Raw genomic sequence first — 22,386 nt, forward strand, 5'->3', positions numbered from 1 at the left:
GGTAGAAAATGGATGAATGGATTTTAGCTACTTTATTGAGTTTATAACCCCCTGGCGCTGTTTTGTACTGTTTTTGTACTGTTTTTGATTATTATTATTTCTCAATTGTTTGTAAATGTTGCAATTTATAAATAAAGGTTTATACAATAAAAAAAAAAAAACAATTGAAAATTAAAAAAAGGCTGTCCTATCCTATATTCGACGCATTTTGTGGCGACTTGTCCAGGGTGTACCCCGCCTTCCGCTCGAATGCAGCTGAGATAGGCTCCAGCGCCCCCCCGTGACCCCGAAAGGCACAAGCGGTAGAAATTGGATGAATGGAATTTAGCTACTTTATTGAGTTTATAACCCCCTGGTGCTGTTTTGTACTGTTTTTGTACTTTTTTTGAATAATATTATTTTTCAATTGTTTGTAAAAGTTGCAATTTATAAATAAAGGCTTATAAAATTAAAATAATTCAAATTAAATTACATTTAAAAAAAAAGGCTGTCCTATCCTATATTCGATGCATTTGTGGCGACTTGTCCAGGGTGTACCCCGCCTTCTGCCCGAATGTCGCTGAGATAGGCTCCAGCACCCCCCGTGACCCCGAAAGGGACAAGCGGTAGAAAATGGATGGATGGATTTCAGTTACTTTATTGAGTTTACATTACCCCTTGGCACTGTTTTTTTTACTGTTTTTGTACTTTTTTTGATAATTATTATTTCTCAATTGTTTGTAAATATTGCAATTTATATATAAAGGTTTATTTTATTCGACCCCTTGTGGCGACTTGTCCAGGGTGTAGCGCACCTTCCGCCCGAATGCAGCTGAGATAGGCTGCAGCGCCCCTCGCGACAAGCGGTAGAAATGGATGGATAGATTTTAGTTACTTTATTGAGTTTACAACCCCCTGGCGCTGTTTTTTACTGATTTTTTTTTAAACTTAAAAAAATATATATTATTATTTCTCAATTGTTTGTAAATGTTGCAATTTATAAATAAAGGTTTATAAAATAAATAAAAAAATAGAGGAAAAAAAAGGCTGTCCTATCCTATATTCGACGCATCTGTAAAACAGCGCTCCCTGTCGTCTTTACCTAAACTCACCCAGTTGGTACTCGGCGCTCCCAAGTGACATTTTTATTCCACTTTACCATCGTTCGGATGACAAATCGTACCTGTAAAAATATTTCACAATTATTTAGCGTGTTAGACTTACGAATAAAGACCTACACAACGTTTTTAGTATGTTTATTTTCGTGGCGAATCTGCGGGATGAAATAAAACGCTGCACGCCAAACCGGAAACCACGTGGTTGTACGGAAAGCGATTTGAGGAGCAGCACACGAGCGTTGAATGTCCCAAGTTTTAATTTAAGGGCATTTAAAAAAAATCTTGTACAATACGTCTTTTTCTGACATTTTTCAGATATGTCGTCGTTCAGAAAAGCCTTAAAATCCCGACAGAGAAACCACCATGAACGATCTCAGGTGAGCTAGCCGACCTAGCCAAAGGCTAACATGGCCACGCTTATGTTTATTTAACATGATTTGTTATTTAACACTAAAACTTTTGTGTGTCCGCTCAGCCTGCGTTTAGGAAGCATTTGGGACTCCTACAGAAGAAGAAAGACTACAAACTCCGTGCAGAGTAAGTTTAGAAGTGTGTCTAAGCCAGTGTTTGTCAACCACTAGTGTGCCGCGAATTAAAATCTAGTGTGCCGTGGGAGATTGTCTAATTTCACCTATTTGGGTTAAAACATTATTTCGCAAACCAGTGTAACCTATTTTAATGGACTTGCCTCTTTGTGGTGTTAAGTTCCTGTTATAGGCTGTTATACTGTACATGCCTTGAGCTCTTATTTTGAAGGCGCTAAGAGCGGAAAGCATGTACTGTGTAACAGCTTATAACAGGAACTTAACATCACAAAGAGGCAAGTCCATAAAAATAGGTTACACCAGTAATAGTTGTCTGCAAATTATGTGTTGTTGTTGAGTGTCTGTGTTGTCTAGAGCTCGGCAGTGTAACCGTGTAATACTCTTCCATATCAGTAGGTGGCAGCCGGTAGCTAATTGCTCTGTAGATGTCGGAAACAGCGGGAGGCAGCGTGCAGGTAAAATTGTGTCTAATACCAAAAATAAACAAAAGGTGAGTGCCCCTAAGAAAAGGCATTGAAGCTTAGGGAAGGCTATGCAGAACGAAACTAAGAAACTAAAACAGAACTGCATACCTGCCAACTACTCCGGTTTTCCCGTAATTAGTACGGTTTTCATCAACCTATTCCGGGTTACGGTTGCAGTGATAAAAAGTACGGTTTTTCATTAATTAAAAATATATATTTAAAAAAAAGTTTTATTCACAAAATCGCGTAACAACAATGACAATCGACACTGCTTCCCGTAACTTCCTATCGAGCCATTCCGAATGCCATGCGCGAGGCTATTTATAGCACCGCTGCCAAGCACGAGGCACCAGTTGTATGGCGTCACATTAGTGCCAAAAATCCGAGCGCATAAAAACTGTTATCGCGCGCTGATTCTCCACTTCGTGCGCGCGCGCGACACCATTTTGTGCGCGCGTGGTGCCTTTCTGCGCGCTCTCTGTGTACTCCTGGCATCTCTCCTCGCGCTGTCATGTTTCTTTTTGGCACTTTTGGGGCGGGTATGCTTAGACGGCCTCTTCTTTCTGATTGGTCAGGCGAAAAAACGCTGAAAAATGCTCAGAGCCAATCAGAAGTATAGCAGGGCGGGTCATCGTCAATATGTATCAAGATTTACGGAGGAAGAAGTGGATAAAAAAAATTCGCGCGCTGATGAAGGTTATTTCATACCACGTAAACACAATACAGGGTAATACAAAATGTGACCCAAATAAATAATAAGACAACAAACACCATAATCACATCTTTCAGCCAGAACTGGTCCACCAGCAATAACATCCAACCATAACATTATTTTATATTTTCACTTCTTCTTGAACATTTGTTTTCTAATTTATGGAATTTCTTTTGATTCAGCCATAAAATTAATGAAATAATCTTTGAATTTTGTTTTTAAAATGTTAAAAATAGCTTTTAATAATGTATTCTGAAACAGTTTAAAATAATCAGAGAACTGACTAACACTGACCCTACACAACTATGTGGCACAATTAGGTCTTTTTTTTTTTTAAAGCGAAAGAGGTAATTTCAACAGCATACTATGTCATATCTACATGTAATAAGATTTGTAACAAGGCAAACCGTTTGTAAATTGGTCGAAAACGAGCAAGTTATGGTAATTTAAGTAGTACATGTACCATTGACATCAATGTAATGATTGAGGCTAGATGTCTGAAGTAAGATGGCTACAACGTTGCTACACTGGAGAATGATTGGTCATATGAAAAATGCTCACAGCCAATCAGAAAGAAGGGGCCGTCTAAGCATACCCGCCCCCAAAGTGCCAAAAAGAAACATGACAGCGCGAGGAGAGATGCCAGGAGTACCGTATTTTCCGCACTATAAGGCGCACCGGATTATTAGCCGCACCTTCTATGAATTACATATTTCATAATTTTGTCCACCAATAAGCCGCCCCGGACTAAAAGCCGCGCCTACGCTGCGCTAAAGTGAATGTCAAAAAAACGCTGCGCTAAAGTGAATGTCAAAAAAACAGTCAGATAGTTCAGTCAAACTTTAATAATATATTGAAAACCAGCGTTCTAACAACTCTGTCCCAAAATGTACGCAAATGTGCAATCACAAACATAGTAAAATTCAAAATGGTGTAGAACAATAGCAACATAATGTTGCTTTAACGTTAATGTCACAACACACAAAATAAACATAGCGCTCACCTTCTGAAGTTATTCTTCATTCGTAAATCCTTCGAATTCTTCGTCTTCGGTGTCCGAATTGAAAAGTTGGGCGAATACGGGATCCAAAATGGCCGGTTCCGTCTCGTAGAAGTCATCGGGAGTCAGTGTCGCTGTTGTTCTGTGAATCCTGCCTTCCGGAAAGCTCGGACCACAGTTGTGACCGAAATATCTGCCCAAGCATTTACGATCCACTGGCAAATGTTGGCGTATGTCGTCCGAGGCTGTCTGCCCGTCTTAGTGAAGGTGTGTTCGCCTTCGGAGCTGTGTGAAAAAAGCCACCCGGCCTCTTCGCGTAAACTTCCCTTAACCACTCGCTCATCTTTTCTTCATCCATCCATCCCTTCGAGTTAGCTTTTATGATGACGCCGGCTGGAAAGGTCTCTTTTGGCAAGGTCTTCCTTTTGAATATCACCATGAGTGGAAGTTAGCATGGCAAGCTAGAACCACAGTGAAGGATGACTTCATTCCCTGTGGTGCGAATATTCACCGTACGTGCTCCCGTTCCACAGTGCGGTTCACAGGAATATCAGTTGCTGTGAAATACGGTAGTAATCCGTGTGCGGATGGAGAGATTGCGTCTTTTTATGAACCGGATCGCTTATTAGGAGCCATTTTGTGGTCTTTACAGATGTAAACAGGAAATGAAACGTACGGTGATATCCGCGCGTTTTTTCTTCTTCTTCCGGGGGCGGGTGAAGCGCTTCCTTTTCTATGGGGGCGGGTGAAGCGCTTCCTGTTCTATGGGGGCGGGTGCTTTCCTTGGCGGTTGCTTGCGTAGAAGAAGAAGCGCTTCCTGTTCTACCGGGAAAAAAGATGGCGGCTGTTTACCGAAGTTGCGAGACCGAAACTTTATGAAAATGAATCGTAATAAAGCGCACCGGGTTATTAGGCGCACTGTCAGCTTTTGAGAAAAATTGTGGTTTTTAGGTGCGCCTTATAGTGCGTAAAATACGGTACACAGAGAGCGCGCAGAAAGGCGTCGCGCGCGTGCAGAAAGGCGTCGCGCGCGCGCGCAGAAAGGCACCACGCGCGCGCAAAATGGTGTCGCGCGCGCGCACGAAGTGGAGAATCAGCGCGCGATAACAGTTTTTATGCGCTCGGATTTTTGGCACTAATGTGACGCCATACAGTTGCCATTGTTTCCAAACGAGCGAACGATCATGGAATCAGCCGGAGAAAAATCGCAAACGAGTCTTAAACCGAAAAGAAAACTAGTCATTCCGTGAAGAATATTCAAAAGCCTATCCGGGAATAATTATCCGTTCCAAAAAGGGTGAAAACTACGCGAATTGCACCTTGTGCAGACAAGATTTTTCGATCGGACACGGAGGAATTAGCGATGTAAAAGACCACGTTGGGACAAAAAAACACAAGTCTAATGCCGTTGCTAGCGATACAAGTGGAAAACTTTCAACGTTTTTCGTCGCCCAAACAGTGATGGTTTTAGCAACATTTTAACCTGTCTGAATGCTAATAATCATTTTGCGTGGACCCTGGACCTGGACCCTGGCTACTAGGTTTTTCTGATTTCAAAAGTTGGCAGGTATGGAACTGGCTTACAAAGTAAACAAAAACAGAATGCTGGACGACAGCAAAGACTTACTGTGGAGCAAAGACGGCGTCCACAATGTACGTCCGAATATGACATGACAATCAACCATGTCCCCTCAAAGAAGGATAAAAACAAATATTAAATATTTATAATAAATATTATTGATTGCTAAAACAAAGTAGATGCGGGAAATATCGCTCTAAGGAAGACATGAAACTGCTACAGGAAAATACCAAAAAAAGAGAAAAAGCCACCAAAATAGGAGCGCAAGACAAGAACTAAAACACTGCACACAGGAAAACAGCAAAAAACTCAAAATAAGTCACGGCGTGATGTGACAGGTAGGGATGATGTTTGATAAGAAATGATCGAGTTCGAGCCTATTATCGAATCCTCTTACCGAACCGATTCCTTATCAATTCCCTTATCGAGTCCAGATAGGTTGTTGTATATGGAAAAAAAACACACAATATTTGGTTTAACAAATCACTTCGCATTCTATACTGCTCGCTACTATAGTATTACCATATCTGAGTGATTGTGCAGAAATGTGGGGAAATAACTACAAATGTGCGCTACATTCGTTAACCGTGTTACAAAAAAAAAAAATTAGACTGATACATAATGTTGGATATAGAGAACATACAAACACTTTATTTATTGAGTCAAAAATATTAAAGTTCGATGATTTGATAAAATTGCAAACAGCTAAAATGATGTGGAATTAAATGATGGAATGGATGAAGTAAAGAAGTTAAAAAATGTACTGATATGATCCAGTTTGAGAGGTTGTTCAAATGAATAGTGCTTACAAAATACAAAGAAGAAGAATTATGAGAAATACTTTCAACCTTATTGAAAATAAGATATTCTTCATCTCAGTATATTTATAATGACTGAATTAATTAATTACATATTACAAAACTGTTGTATATACTAATTCACAGATATTGTATTATAAAAAGGTCAGTAAATGATGTATATATTTGTAAACGCTATGAAGTGGGAAAGGGGTAGGATTAAATAAGCTTTACTTCTTCCTACTCCTGTAAAGTGAAATGATATGAAACTGATGTATTATACTGTAAGTGTGTTCATGTTCCAAATAAACTAAAGAAATAAAGAAAGCACTAGTTTATTAGACAGACTTGCAAACTCTGTCGTGATGTAGGCTACAAGATAACGTTAACGTTATCAGACGCATACAAAAAGGCTCACGTTAACATTACCGTTAGCCACTGACTATGCTTAGGTAACGTTAGTCTAGCTAACATTACTGCAGTCCTGGTTGACATAAGAGGTAACGTTACTACAAGTGAGCAGATATGGAAATTAACCGGCAACAGTTATCGTTAGTTACTCACCGGCGTCACCGCCACTGTAGCTGGGCCTGGGGCAGCTGGCAGAAGAAGAGGGGCGTTCTTCGTCGTCTCTGTCGCTGCTTCAACATGTGTCAAAGACACGACACGCTTGTTGTGCTTCCCCCCTTACATGAGAGCGAAGCCTGGCAATAATTGCATATTGTCGCTTCCTCGTTTTTTTGGTGAAATGAAGCCATGCCTTGGAGCGCTTTTTCCGGTCCATTTTTTTCCTGCTTTCCCAATCTGCGCCTAATGACTGAGCACAGTGTTTCCCACAGGACAGGCATCTATTTGTGGTGGTGTGGTCGGGGGGCGGGGGGTGACGGCGGCAGCGGCGATGACCAAGAAGAACGCGGAGTTGGAATATAAGTACAACACTTTATGTACATATTTAGCTCATTAAAATTACCAACAGGAAGGCGAGAAACACTTTATTTCAACAGATTCTGGCGCCGTACCTGTCGTCAAAACTCCAAAGACCGACTGCACAGTTGCGCTAACAAAATAAGAGTCTCAGAAAGCTGGCGTGCACAAGCTAGCAAGCTACGGAGTTTGCCGACAATGTATTTCTTGTAAAGTGTATACAAAGGAGTACAGAAGCTGGACAAATAAGATGCCAAAAACCAACCACTTTCATGTGGTATTGGACAGAAAGGAGGACTTTTTTTCTCCTCCATTCGAAAATGCGGACGTTATCATCACCACTGTCTGATTCCTATCAATGCAAGTCATCACAATCAGGTAATACATCAACTTATATTCTTGTCTTCATGAAAGAAAGGAATCTATATGTGTTAAACATGCTTGTATTATTTTTAAACACCTTTAACTTGTTAACAATATTAACTATATGTGTTAAACATGCTTGTATTGTCATTAAACACCTTTAATTTATTAACTATATGTGTTAAACATGCTTGCATTATCATTAAACACCTTTAACTTGTTAACAAAAACATATATTTCATAAATAAGTAAATATAAATTATATATATGAATGAGGTAGATCCCCACGACTTGATCAATTGAAAAGTAGCTCGCCTGCAGAAAAAGTGTGAGCACCCCTGAGTTACACCCATCTGAACAGGTCAGCCACCTGTTTAAAGCCCGATCACAGTTGAAATCTTGAAATGAAGGGCCTTTAATGGCCAAAACATTAACCTGGACAACATTTTAACAGCTGGTTGGCTCAGATTTGATTCTTTTCATTGCATTCACATGCTGCAGTGGACAGTGGACAATTTAGCTTCATTATTAATGCAGTATCTGAAGCACCGTCTCCACGTGCGTTTATTGACAACAGGGTTATAACCTGGACACGTTAGCTCGTCAGTATGGTAACACGTGACGTGACAACAGCGGCGGTGTTAATGAAGCAGCGTCAGGCTGCTCACCGTGAGTGAAACGCTCGGTGAAATCACGGATTAACGTTAAATATATGACGAGCCGCGAGCGATGCAGCTATAACCTATCTACCTACAACCTATATTACCCTCGTATTTTGATCCGGTCGGTCCGTTCTTTTACTCCGCCGTCTTCTTCTTCTTCTTCTGGCCCACAATGGTAAATTAAGTGCTATTGGCGGAGTTACAATGCATAGTAGGCTACCGCCACCTACTGCACCGGAGTTGTAACTACAAGGTACATTCACAGACAGAGTCCCATTGCTTTTATGAGCGGTCGAGCGAGTCAAAAGCCAGAAAATCCATTTGTGGCGGACGTAATTCTTTCGTGGCGGGCCGCCACAAATAAATGAATGTGTGGGAAACACTTGAGCAACATGACGTCATTTCTTGTGATGTCCCACGGGGCATTTCTTGTCGGAACGGTATTCGTTCCCAGGGATTCGAATAAAGAACCAACTCTTTTTCTTTACTATAGTGGTCTCGATAAAGGGCACCGGTTCTCAAAAAGGGATTAGAGTCCGAGGACTCTGTTCTTTTCTTATCGAACAACCGGGAAAACCGGTTTCGAGTATCATCCCTAGTGACAGGTCGCTGTACATATCTTACGAAGTGAGACCTTCACTGTTACAATATCCATTTCTCAGATGATATAATTGTTGATGACTGAAGTATGCTGATAGCAACCCAACCTAACCCCCCGCCCCCGTCCCAACCCCCTCTGCATCCCACCCCCCCGGATTGTAAATAATGTAAATAATTCAATGTACCGGTATATACCATGAATTGATTAACGTAGACCTCGACTTAAACAATTTGAAAAACTTTTTCGGGTGTTACCATTTAGTGGTCAATTGTACGGAATATGTACTGTACTGTGCAATCTCAATCAATCATTCAAAAACAGTACACCTACTTTGAGACAAGAGCTATATTGATGCATGCTTGGTTATGGTTTAAAGTCATATCCAACAATTGCGACAGTGACTTTTTACTGTCCACTGAGTTTAGTTTTTTTTAATGATTTCTGCTGGTGGTGTGCCTCCAGATTTTTTCAACACAAAAAATGTGCCTTGGCTCAAAAAAGGTTGAAAAACACTGGTCTAGGCTTTAACACATATATTTAACTACAGCCATTGATTGTGTTCTAACAGTGACTACCACAAGAAGCAAAACACCCTCAAAGCCCTTAAGAAGAAGGCTCTGGAGAAGAATCCAGACGAGTTCTACCATAACATGGTCAACTCGCAGATAAAGGTAACCATAACAATGGCAGCATATTTTTCTCATGTAACTATTCTGCTCCTAAACTGTGGAAAAAAGGGTGAAAATGTGTCAAAACTGGAATCTCTATTGCCTGTGCTATTATGTGTGACACATACACTGGGACCGGGCGATGTTTTTTATGATCTATCGAAAATAAGGACCAGGAGAGAGAAAAAAAGAATGTTAACATTTTTATTTCAAATGTAATCCTGGCAGCATGGTGGTCAGGGGTTGGTTTGTGTGCGCCTCGCAATAAGAAAGAGCCAGGTTCGATCCCCGGGCGAGGGGTCTTTCTGTGTGGAGTTTGCATGTTCTCTCCGTGACTGTGTGGATTCCCTCCGGGTACTCCGGCTTCCTCCCGCCTCCAAAAACATGCACCTGGGGATAGGTTGATTGGCAACACTCAGTGGCCTAGTGGTTAGAGTGTCCGTCCTGAGATCGGTAGGTTGTAAGTTCAAACCCCGGTCGAGTCACACCAAAGACTATAAAAATGGGAGCCATTACCTCCCTGCTTGGCACTCAGCATCAAGGGTTGAAATTGGTTGATTCCAGGGCACGGCCACCATCCCCTCACCTCCCAGGGGGTGATCAAGGTTGATGGGTCAAATGCAGAGAATAATTTCGCCACACCTAGTGTGTGTGTATGATAATCATTGGTACTTTAACTTTAACACTCAATTGGTGTGTGTGAATGGTTGTGTGTCTATCTGTGTTGGCCCTGCGATTAGCTGGCGACTTGTCCAGGGTGTACCCCGCCGACCGCCCGAATGCAGCTGAGATGGGCTCCAGCACCCTCCCGCGACCCCGAGAGCGACAAGCAGTAAAAAAAATGGGAGGATAGATGAATGTAACCGTCCTCTGATTTATAATCCCCTTAGAGAAAAGAAAATGTCAACACAACCATAGAAACACTCAATGTAAAAAAAAAAGCTCTAAAAATCCCTTTTTATGACTGTTATAACCTCTTAAATTAAGATACACAAATATGTAGAATGTAAGAAATGCTTAACAAGGTGTAACAAAATAGTGTGAAAATTTAAACTTAGAGAAAGCTGAGAGGAACTATTTTTTTGCAGGTTTAGTGTCACGCTGTGTAATATTTAATTTGGTCTGTTATTCCTATTTAATTGTGGAAAGGAAATCATGTTATTTGATAGATAGGTCTTTATTGTCATTGCACAAGTACAACAAAACTTTGTTTTCAGCACAAACCTGTTCACGATTAGACAAACAAACAGTGTACAGGGTTACAGAACAGGAACGCTGATGGGTCGCCACAAGGCGCCCCGTAAAAGATGGGGAAAAGGTTAAACGCTGGGGAAGGATGAGTAAAAAAAAAATACAATCTAGACTGGGAAAAAAACTTCCATAGCAAAGCACATATACATATTACAACGTACATCTCGAGATATGTTGCAACAGAGGGGAGGGAGTGCGGGGTCATGGTTGCAGGCCGCAGCTCTGTCGCTGACCATCCTTTCATCACCCCTATGGGATTTGCGTTTGAAAGTAATTACTATTTAAATATTATTGGCCAAATTACTTTTGTTTTAAAGTAGCACATTTGTTATATTTTGTGATTTATTTTATTTATACTGCACTGCACTTCAGTTCGTACCTAATATTTACTGTCGAGGTGACTTTTCCTGTGGTATCGACAATTTATTTTCTCTCTGCATTACTCATTTTTACTTTCTCTTCTCACTCCATGCAGAGAATCAACAGCGAGATGGCACAATGGTGCAACCAAACTTGATACTATTATGTGATTGGCTTTTAGCGTGTTCTCTCCCATTGCTAAGTGATCACATCCTATTTTGCCTGGTTACCAGAACGAGAGTGCAGTTGTTAATGCAACCAACCTTGCTTTGTAGCTAGCTGCCCTCGAATGGTCACACTTATCATTACACCATGTACATGTACAAAATAAAATAGCTTTGAGGTCGGTAAGCACCAGAGGTGTGGACTCGAGTCACATGACTTGGACTCGAGTCAGACTCGAGTCATGAATTTGATGACTTTAGACTCGACTTGACAAAATGTAAAAAGACTTGCAACTCGACTTAGACTTTAACATCAATGACTTGTGACTTGACTTGGACTTGAGCCTTTTGAATTGACATGACTTGACATGACTTGCTACTTTCCCCAAAACCCAAAGATGAAAAAGTTATTCGGGAGCGCTCCGTATTTTTCATCGTGTACTTGTCTATCAGCGTTGCGTGTGTCAGCTGGTGTGGTCTCAGTACAACAGCCAATCAAATTAGATCTACTTTGTTTTCATCACAAAGCATTCATCCAATCAAATTGCAGGACAACCAACGAAGAAGACTGTCCAAACCACACGCCAGTGAACAAAAAATGATACCTAAAATAATTTTGTTTGGGTATAAAAATTACGAGGTGGTCAACACAAAACGGTTTGCAGTATGCAACACATGCGGTTCGAAAATTACTCATGGAGAGGCAACAACTTCCAACTTCGTCCGGCATTTGAAGTTGCACAAAGAACGGTAAGTTTTGAATGTAAGATAACGTTTATTGGCTAAGTAACGTGACTTTTATTTGCTGTGTAGTTAAATCAGTGAGGCTGTAAACTCACTGCTAACGTTATAACGTTATTGCAAACACGGGAATCTGTTGCAGTTCACTACCTTATTCATACTTTTTGTTCAGTGATTTTTTTAAGCAGGGTTACGTTAGTCAATATATCACACGTAACGTTAGACGGCGGTCAGCAGCACCGCGTATTTTAGCCACCTAAAAAAAGACAAAAATAGTAAAATAAAGGTCAGTTAAAATGTATACTATATTATGAATATGTGTACCGTTTTAGCTAGCTTTCTGACATACTGTTGGTTGTTTACCTCAGTGGTCCCCAACCACCGGGCCGCGGCCCGGTACTGGTCCGTGGATCGATTGGTATCGGGCCGCACAAGAAATATATATATATTTTTTTCTTTTTCTTTTTTATTAAATCAACATAAAAAACACAAGATACACTTACAAGTAGTGCACCAACCCAAAACAACTCTCTCCCCCCTTTTGTTCTGGGCATTGAACATGAAGACTCTTCCTTCACTGTTCCGAGTGGCCATGAGAGTCTTGGCAGTGCCTGCCTCCAGTGCTCCAGTGGAGCGAGTTTTCAGCCATGGTGGCATCATACTACGCCCCCATCGTGCACAAATGACTGACAGACTCTTGGCTAATTTGGTCTTTTGCAAATGCAATGCAGCATAGGGCCCTGACATATAAAAAGTACAACTTTTTTGTTATGTTCACGTATATGTCATGTTTTTTCAATGTTAACACTTTTGTACAAATAAGTACATTTGCACTTTATTTTTCAATGTGTTTGTTCTGTAAAGGAATGAGTTAATGTTTAAAATGACTGGTTAATAGTGCTATTATAAAGTGCAATGTCAGCACAATTTTCTTTCCTGCAATTTAAAATGCACTTGTTTTAATAAATAAATACAGCGTTTGAAAAGCATACACAATCTGTGTTAATATATTAGTCTGTGGTTAAAAGGACTTGAAAGGACTCGAAACTCAAAATGCAGGACTTAGGACTTGACTTGAGACTTTCCAGTCTTGACTTTGGACTTGACTCGGGGCTTGCCTGTCTTGACTCGGGACTTGACTCGGACTTGAGGGCAAAGACTTGAGACTTACTTGTGACTTGCAAAACAATGACTTGGTCCCACCTCTGGTAAGCACAACCAGAATTATTCTGTACATTAGGCGCACTGTCGATTTTTGAGAAAATTAAATGATTTTAAGTGCGCCTTATAGTCTGAAAAATACGGTCTATGCTAGTATGTCTTCCAAAAGCATTCCTGCGGCAAGCAATAAGGTCTCCACAAATGTAGCCGCTCAGTGAAGGTCTGTTGCTTATCATTATATCTTTTAATGTTGTTCCCGGTCGACAGGATGGCATTCACACGTCTAAAGAGGGGGACCCGATGACAGAGGAGCAGAAGAAAGTGATGAGGACTCAAGATATCAAATACGTAGAGCTGAAGAGGGTGGCGGAGTCAAGGGTAAGTTAAACAAAATGTACATTTGAATCTGCAATGTGTATGTTTGTGTGTGTGTGTGTGTGTGTGTAATGTGCTTTAACACTATTGGTACTACGTCTATCCCATTTCCTTATTTGTTAGGCATGTTGTCCTTTATTTACATCTTATCTCCTACCACTCTGTCCTCCAGACTCCTCGTTTTAAGGAGATGCCGGTAAAATATGGAGTCGCCTGTCTTGTTTTCGGCTGTTCACCAATGTGTGATACAACATTGATGTTCTAACGTTTAAGAATAATTCAGCAGTCATATGTACAGTGCACCCGGAAAGTATACACAGTGCTTCACTTTTTCCACGTTTTGTTATCTTACAGCCTTATTCCAAAATGTTATAAAATCATTTAATTTCTCAAAATTCTACAGACTACATCCCATACTAACAATTTCAAAAAAAAATTAAATTTTTTTTACAAATGTATTAGAAAAATAAAATCACATGTACAGTACAGGCCAAAAGTTTGGACACACCTCCTCATTCAATGCGTTTTCTTTATTTTCATGACTATTTACATTGTAGATTGTCACATCAAAACTATGAATGAACACATGTGGAGTTATGTACTTAACAAAAAAAGGTGAAATAACTGAAAACATTTTATATTCTATCCATCCATCCATCCATCTTCTTCCGCTTATCCGAGGTCGGGTCGCGGGGGCAGCAGCTTAAGCAGGGAAGCCCAGACTTTCCTCCGTCCAGCTCCTCCCGGGGGACCCCGAGGCGTTCCCAGACCAGCCGGGAGAGATAGTCTTCCCAGCGTGTCCTGGGTCTTCCCCGTGGCCTCCTACCGGTCGGACGTGCCCGAAACACCTTCCTAGGGAGGCGTTCGGGTGGCATCCTGACCAGATGCCCGAACCACCTCATCTGGCTCCTCTCGATGTGGAGGAGCAGCGGCTTTACTTTGAGCTCCCCGCGGATGGCAGAGCTTCTCACCCTATCTCTAAGGGAGAGACCCGCCACCCGGCGGAGGAAACTCATTTCGGCCGCCTGTACCCGTGATCTTGTCCTTTCGGTCATAACCCAAAGCTCATGACCATAGGTGAGGATGGGAACGTAGATCGACCGGTAAATTGAGAGCTTTGCCTTCCTGCTCAGCTCCTTCTTCACCACAACGGATCGATACAGCGTCCGTATTACTGAAGATGCCGCACCGATCCGCCTGTCGATCTCACGATCCACTCTTCCCCCACTCGTGAACAAGACTCCGAGGTACTTGAACTCCTCCACTTGGGGCAAGATCTCCTCCCCAACCCAGAGATGGCACTCCACCCTTTTCCGGGAGAGAACCATGGACTCGGACTTGGAGGTGCTGATTCTCATCCCAGTCGCTTCACACTCGGCTGCGAACCGATCCAGTGAGAGCTGAAGATCTTGGCCGGAGGAAGCCATCAGGACTACATCATCTGCAAATAGCAGAGACCTAATCCTGCAGCCACTAAACCAGATCCCCTCAACGCCCTGACTGCGCCTAGAAATTCTGTCCATAAAGGTTATGAACAGAATCGGTGACAAAGGGCAGCCTTGGCGGAGTCCAACCCTCACTGGAAACGTGTCCGACTTACTGCCGGCAATGCGGACCAAGCTCTGACACTGATTATACAGGGAGCGAACTGCCACAATAAGACAGTCCGTTACCCCATACTCTCTGAGCACTCCCCACAGGACTTCCCGGGGTACACGGTCGAATGCCTTCTCCAAGTCCACAAAGCACATGTAGACTGGTTGGGCAAACTCCCATGCACCCTCAAGGACCCTGCCGAGAGTATAGAGCTGGTCCACAGTTCCACGACCAGGACGAAAACCACACTGTTCCTCCTGAATCCGAGGTTCGATTATCCGGCGTAGTCTCCTCTCCAGTACACCTGAATAGACCTTACCGGGAAGGCTGAGGAGTGTGATCCCACGATAGTTGGAACACATTTTATATTCTAGTTTCTTTAAAATAGCTGATTACTGTTTTGCACACTCTTGGCATTCTCTCGATGAGCTTCACACACACTTGTGAAGTGAAAACCTTGTTTTCAGTTATTTCCATACTTGCCAACCCTCCCAATTTTCCCGGGAGACTCCGGAAATTCAGTGCCCCTCCCGAAAATCTCCCGGGGCAACCATTCTCCCGAATTTCTCCCGATTTCCACCCGGACAACAGTATTGGGGGCGTGCCTTAAAGGCACTGCCTTTAGCGTCCTCTACAACCCATCGTCACGTCAGCTTTTCCTCCATACAAACAGTGTGCAGGGCAGTCACATTGTATGCGGCTTTTACACACACATAAGTGAATGCCATGCATACTTGATCAACAGCCATACAGGTCACACTGAGGGTGGCCATATAAACAACTTTAACACTGTTACAAATATGTGCCATACTGTGAACCCACACCAAACAAGAATAACAAACACATTTCGGGAGAACATCCGCACCGTAACACAACATAAACACAACAGAACAAATACCCAGAACCCCCTGCAGCACTAACTCTTCCGGGACGCTAGAATATACACCCCCGCTACCACCAAACACCTCCTCCATCTCCCGAATTCGGAGGTCTCAAGGTTGGCAAGTATGGTTATTTCACCTTTTTTTGTTAAGTACATAATTCCACATGTGTTCATTCATAGTTTTCATGCCTTCAGTGACAATCTACAGTAAAGAATAAAGGAAGCGCATTGAATGAGAAGGTGTGTCCAAAATTTTGGCCTGTACTGTACATAAGTATTCACAACTTTTGCTCAATGCTTTGATGATGGATCTTTGTCAGAAAGTACAGCTTAAAGTATTTACTTTTGTGTTTTTTTTTTAATTTGTATTTTTTAAATATGTTTTCAAATTACAAAAACATGTTCACATTGTCATTATGGGGTTTTGTGTGTTGAATTTTTAGGACAAACATGAATTTATTTTATTTAAGAATTTTGAAAAAGTGAAGCACCGTATTCTATACAGGATGTCTCAGGTAAAGGCAAAATAAATTCCAAAAAGGATACACTTGTGTGTTTTCATGATTACAGATCAAGGCACTGGAGATACTCTCGCCTCAGCTAATATGCAAGAACACATCATTGAGAACAACAACTGAGACAAGCTGTAAATACAAACCCCGTTTCCATATGAGTTGGGAAATTGTGTTAGATGTAAATATAAACGGAATACAATGATTTGCAAATCATTTTCAACCCATATTCAGTTGAATATGCTACAAAGACAACATATTTGATGTTCAAACTGATAAACTTTTTTTTTTTTGCAAACATTCATTAACTTTAGAATTTGATGCCAGCAACACGTGACAAAGAAGTTTGGAAAGGTGGCAATAAATACTGATAAAGTTGAAGAATGCTCATCAAACACTTATTTGGAACATCCCACAGGTGAACAGGCAAATCGGGAACAGGTGGGTATAAAAGTAGATTCCATTAAATGCTCAGTCATTCACAAACAAGGATGGGGTGAGGGTCACCACTTTGTCAACAAATGCGTGAGCAAATTGTTGAACAGTTTAATAAAAACCTGTCTCAACCAGTTATTGCAAGGAATTTAGGGATTTCACCATCTACGCTCCGTAATAGTATCAAAGGGTTCAGAGAATCTGGAGAAATCACTGCACGTAAGCAGCTAAGCCTGTGACCTTCGATCCCTCAAGCGGTGCTGCATCAAAAAGCGACAGTGTGTAAAGGATATCACCACATGGGCTCAGGAACACTTCAGAAACCCACTGTCAGTAACTACAGTTGGTCGCTACATCTGTAAGTGCAAGTTAAAACTTTCCTATGCAAGGCGAAAATCGTTTATCAACAACACCCAGAAACGGCGTCTGCTTCGAGCTCATCTAAGATGGACTGATACAAAGTGGAAATGTGTTCTGTGGTCTGACGAGTCCACATTTCAAATTGTTTTTGGAAACTGTGGACGTTGTGTCCTCCGGACCAAAGAGGAAAAGAACCATCCGGATTGTTATAGGAGCAAAGTTGAAAAGTCAGCATCTGTGATGGTATGGGGGTGTATTAGTGCCCAAGACATGGGTAACTTACACATCTGTGAAGGCGCCATTAATGCTGAAAGGTACATACAGGTTTTGGCGCAACATATGTTGCCATCCAAGCAACGTTACCATGGACGCCCCTGCTTATTTCAGCAAGACAATGCCAAGCCACGTGTTACATCAACGTGGCTCCATAGTAAAAGAGTGCGGGTACTAGACTGGACTGCCTGTAGTCCAGACCTGTCTCCCATTGAAAATGTGTGGCGCATTATGAAGCCTAAAATACCACAACGGAGACCCCCGGACTGTTGAACAACTTAAGCTGTACATCAAGCAAGAATGGGAAAGAATTCCACCTGAGAAGCTGAAAAAATGTGTCGTCTCAGCTCCCAAACGTTTACTGAGTGTTGTTAAAAGGAAAAGCCATGTAACACAGTGGTGAACATGCCCTTTCCCAATTACTTTGGCACGTGTTGCAGCCATGAAATTCTAAGTTAATTATTAGCAAAAAAAAAAAAAAGTTTATCAGTTTGAACATCAAATATCTTGTCTTTGTAGTGCATTCAACTGAATATGGGTTGAAAATGATTTGCAAATCATTGTATTCCATTTATATTTACATCTAACACAATTTCCCAACTCCTATGGAAACGGGGTTTGTAAGAGGAGGCTGCTGAACTGCGGGTGTAAAAAATAATAATTGTGTATTTAGTATTTGCGAAACAATTGACCATTGAGTGGGGGGGGAAACAGAGCCAATCATGACTGAAATGAAAAGTTAAGCGCATCACACCATTAACCCTGTTGGTCATTTCTTTTTCAGAAAATAGAGCGCATGAAGGCGAGTCTCCATCTTCTACAGGTGGATGGCAGACAAAAAAACAACCACACCTTTTTTGTGGATTCCAAAAAGGAAGGTTGGTATTAGTTAGAAAACCGAATGGATAGTTGTATTTTGGCGTGCAAGAGGAGGAAACATTTCTGAAGTATATTCACATTAAATGAAAGATTGACACGTTTTCATGGAAATTGATGATAGTAGGAAATGGGATAATTACTACAAATGTTGTCTCCGACAGTTGTGACCAATTGGTTCCAGGCCTGACCGTGGTAAATTAATTTCCGCACAGTAGGATTACTATCAATAAATCAAATATTTTCAGAGAACATAAAACATTTTTTACAATCTTCTAAATAATTTATTTAAACAGAATTAAAGTCATTTAAATGAAATAACACCCTTATAGTCACCCGTACACCCAGTATAGTAGCATTTTGTGCATTCTACTGTAGATTACAGTACACACCCAGAGGGTTATGTGGGCAGAATAGAGAGCCCCCATTTAATTAATTGTTAGACTTTTTATTTATTTACGACTTAGAATGCATAAAAAAGAAAAACATATACAGTATGTTCATGTCTTATATAGGGATTGTGAATGATTGACAGCACATCTTGTTCTAATTTTTGCATATTTCCACTACGACTGATCTGCTGATATGGTCAGAGTGCAGAAGCGTTCCCATCGTGACGGAAATTGCCGTAAACATTTGTAGTGGAATAGTCAATAATGCCTGTCTTAATTGTGGCATTTTGTGGTGTGTAGGCGGTTGGTTTAATGAATACAATGAAACCCAGTTAAGTATATGAAGTCAACTTGTTTTTTCCATTCTACTGGTACTTTAAGTGGCGTCACACGTCTCGTCCTTTGACATTGCTTATGTCAAATGCTCACCAATGTATTATTGATGAGGCAGGAGTTGAGGATGAAATTGGAGAAAAAAAAAGTTGTTCTTCAAAAATGTGGTCAATTTGATTGTTGCAGTGAATACTTAGTAGCGCTGAGATAAACTTAGACTTAGACTTCCTTTTTATTGTCATTCAAATTTGAACTTTACAGTACAAATAAGAACGACATTTCGTTACATCAGCTCTTGGTAGTGCAGGATAAAAAAGCAATAAGGTGCATATATAAATAAATAAATAGGTTACTGTACAGATAAATATATTGCACTTTTTCACATGCATCCACGTTTATGTATGTATGTTATATTGTCTTTTTTATTCCAGTGAGTTAATCCATTTTGGGGGGAGTTGAGGGGATAATTGTGATGCGTTCAAGAGTCTTACGGCCTGAGGGAAGAAGCTGTTACAGAACCTGGAGGTTCTGCTTCGGAGGCTGCGGAACCTCTTTCTAGAGTCCAGCAGTGAAAACAGTCCTTGGTGGGGGTGGGAGGAGTCTTTGCAGATTTTCTGAGCCCTGGTCAGGCAGCGGCTTTTTGTGATCTCCTGGATAGGAGGAAGAGGAGTCCTGATGATCTTTTCCGACGTCCTCACCACTCTCTGGAGAGACTTCCAGTCTGAGGCATTGCAACTGGCAACAAGGTTTCCGTAGGTGAACCTGCGGAAGGATCATTACTGGGATGAAGATGGAAGTCTCAGGGCTTTTCGACCCGCCCCTTGGCGCGCGTGGCACGGCGGGCTTTCTTCCCAGGGAAGAAAGTTTCAATATAAAGCCGACCTGGGCAGATTAAGGCCTGATGGCCACATATGGCCCGTTAAGCTTTTCAATCTGGCCCGTCGGACATTCCTTAAAAATTGTTTTGATCTTTAAGATGGAAAGTGTAGCTGCCATTATAATGTGCAGTGATGTTTTCAAATGACCGTAAGTCTTGAACTATACAAAGTATTTCAAAAGTTGGAATCTGCGCTTTTGCATGATATACTAGTTACTATGGTCATCTAGTTAGTTACTATGGTCATCTAATTAGTTACTATGGTCATCTAATTAGTTACTATGGTCATCTAAGTCACAGCAGCTCAGATGAGGCACCAAGCAGTGTGCGTGGGGAGCGTTTCCACAGTGTTTCCAGAGCGGCCAGCGGAAGGAGATTTTTACAACAAAGTTCTAAAGCTTAGTGATATCAAATATATCAGATTGTAGGTGGGTTTTTTTTGTTTTTTTTACCCTTCGCGTTCATGTTTCGCTGTTTGTTGCGTTTCGCTTGATTGTAAAATATCGATCGAGAGGGGGTGTGATGTTCATATGTTGTCAATATTCAGTGTTTTATTGGTCATAGTTAATGTAAATCCCACATTCTTTATTTTCATGGACATTCTGGGTGTCTGATTTAGTAAAAAAAATTAAAAATTCCATTGTTTTTTAAGGCGGTCTGTCATAAAAATTTTAGCATTCAATAAGACATTGTGAGGGTGTGTATTCGTGTTCCTAAAAATCAGATATACCGGCCCCCAGACACATTTTTTTCTTTAAATTCGGCCCCCAAGTCAAAATAATTGCACACAACTAGACAACTCTATTTGCATTGTTTGCTTGCTGGTTGTGGTGTTTCGATCATCTTGTAATATTTCAACGAATGTTGGCATCTGCAGTGCAGTCGTTTGACTTGGCCGAGCACCTCAACACTGTCCCCGAGCTGGTGGATCGAGCGTACAACAGGCCGACAGTGGACACGCTGAGGACCAAGCGCTTTCCCAGAGAGATACAGCCCATCGACCTCATGGTACGTCCTCGTAATAAATGTTGGTTTGTCCCTAAAAAAAAAAATACAATACCAGCTGGAACTGACTGTTTTCACCCTTCCACTCGTGTGTAGAAACTGTCCAAGAAACAGTCCTTCGAGTACAGGCTTCTTTCCCAAAGGATCGACCGCGAAAGCAAATTGTTTGTCATCAGCCAGAAAATCCAGGCACGCAAGGACCTACAGGTAACATAACTTTTCCAGCTTCTGAGGTCGACTTTCTATTTTTTTTAATCACGTCTTTGTGTGCACCAGGATAAAACCAAGAAAGTGAAAGTAAAGGACGAGACACCTGGTTCTGCTCCCATCTACAAGTTTGAGACCAAGAGGAAACGCTGAGTCCGCCACAGTGCTCAAATTTATTGCTACTACTCGTTGTTGTACATACAAACACTTCTTTTCTCTGCTAGGTATTAAACAATAAAATATATTTGACTTCACTCTCCAATGCTGGGTTTTGCATAATTTAAGACTTTAAAATGAGAAACCTAGTGGGACAATTCCTGATGTAGCTGATATTTTGTACCACTAGATGGAGCTATTAACCTACATTTGAAATTCCACTGTAAGAACAGTGGCGTTATTTTTCTACAGAAATATTTGTTTTGAGAAATACACTTAACCACATCATTAGGTACTCCTACACCTCTGTAATGAGATCCACCACAAAAGCTACACAAAAAAAGCAAATGTTATAATTTTCAGCAACATTGAGAGTTGATGCTAATGTTTTGACCCTCCTAAAGCAATATATTGCAATTGAAGCTGTGGTATCAGAATGTGTATCTAATAATGTGGCCAGTGAGTGTATGCAGGAGTAGCAATATGCATAATACTGTATGTGTGTCTACCTCCTCTATGGCCTTTATACAGTGCAAGATGGGCTGAAGTCCAACAGCAGATCACAGTGATCGGGGCCTTGATTGATCGCCTGTGGTGGCTTCATAAACGGGGCCAATCCATCAAACTCTCCTGGGAACCTCTGGAAGGGAAGAAGGAAGAGAGCGAGTCAGGCAGAAATGTCAGCGTGGAGAAGTGGAGGAGGAGAACCAGAGGCCTCGGTCCAGACGTTGACCATGTGACCAAAGGTGAGCTAATATGCTTATTACCATAGACCAGAACAGGAAAACCTGCTGGATGCTGACTAATAATCATACATGTACTCGTGGAGCTACTCCCATCTGGTGGACGTAATACACAAATTACATCAGGAAGTTACCTACAGCCACAGCTTTTAATGAATCTGCGCTAATTTGCCGACTGTAGCAGCGATGAATTGTATAAGAATAGAATAGAATATATCTTTATTGTCATTGTACATTGTACAATGAAATTATAAGCAAAAACTAATTTAGTGCA

The 22,386-nt window shown here is 41.3% G+C and overlaps 1 protein-coding gene across 1 annotated transcript; it reads left to right on the top strand.

The window, feature by feature from the left end:
* Positions 1 to 1,283: 1,283 nt before the first annotated feature.
* Positions 1,284 to 21,467, top strand: utp11 (UTP11 small subunit processome component). The gene is made up of 8 exons (XM_061946290.2): positions 1,284 to 1,474; positions 1,573 to 1,634; positions 9,313 to 9,415; positions 13,357 to 13,467; positions 18,308 to 18,401; positions 20,879 to 21,009; positions 21,103 to 21,213; positions 21,283 to 21,467. The coding sequence occupies exons 1-8, from the start codon at positions 1,415 to 1,417 to the stop codon at positions 21,364 to 21,366; spliced, it is 756 nt and encodes a 251-aa protein (XP_061802274.2). The 5' UTR covers positions 1,284 to 1,414; the 3' UTR covers positions 21,367 to 21,467.
* The last annotated feature ends 919 nt before the right edge of the window (positions 21,468 to 22,386 follow it).

This window comes from Nerophis lumbriciformis, linkage group LG04, assembly GCF_033978685.3.
Source record: "Nerophis lumbriciformis linkage group LG04, RoL_Nlum_v2.1, whole genome shotgun sequence".
Lineage (NCBI taxonomy): Eukaryota > Metazoa > Chordata > Actinopteri > Syngnathiformes > Syngnathidae > Nerophis > Nerophis lumbriciformis.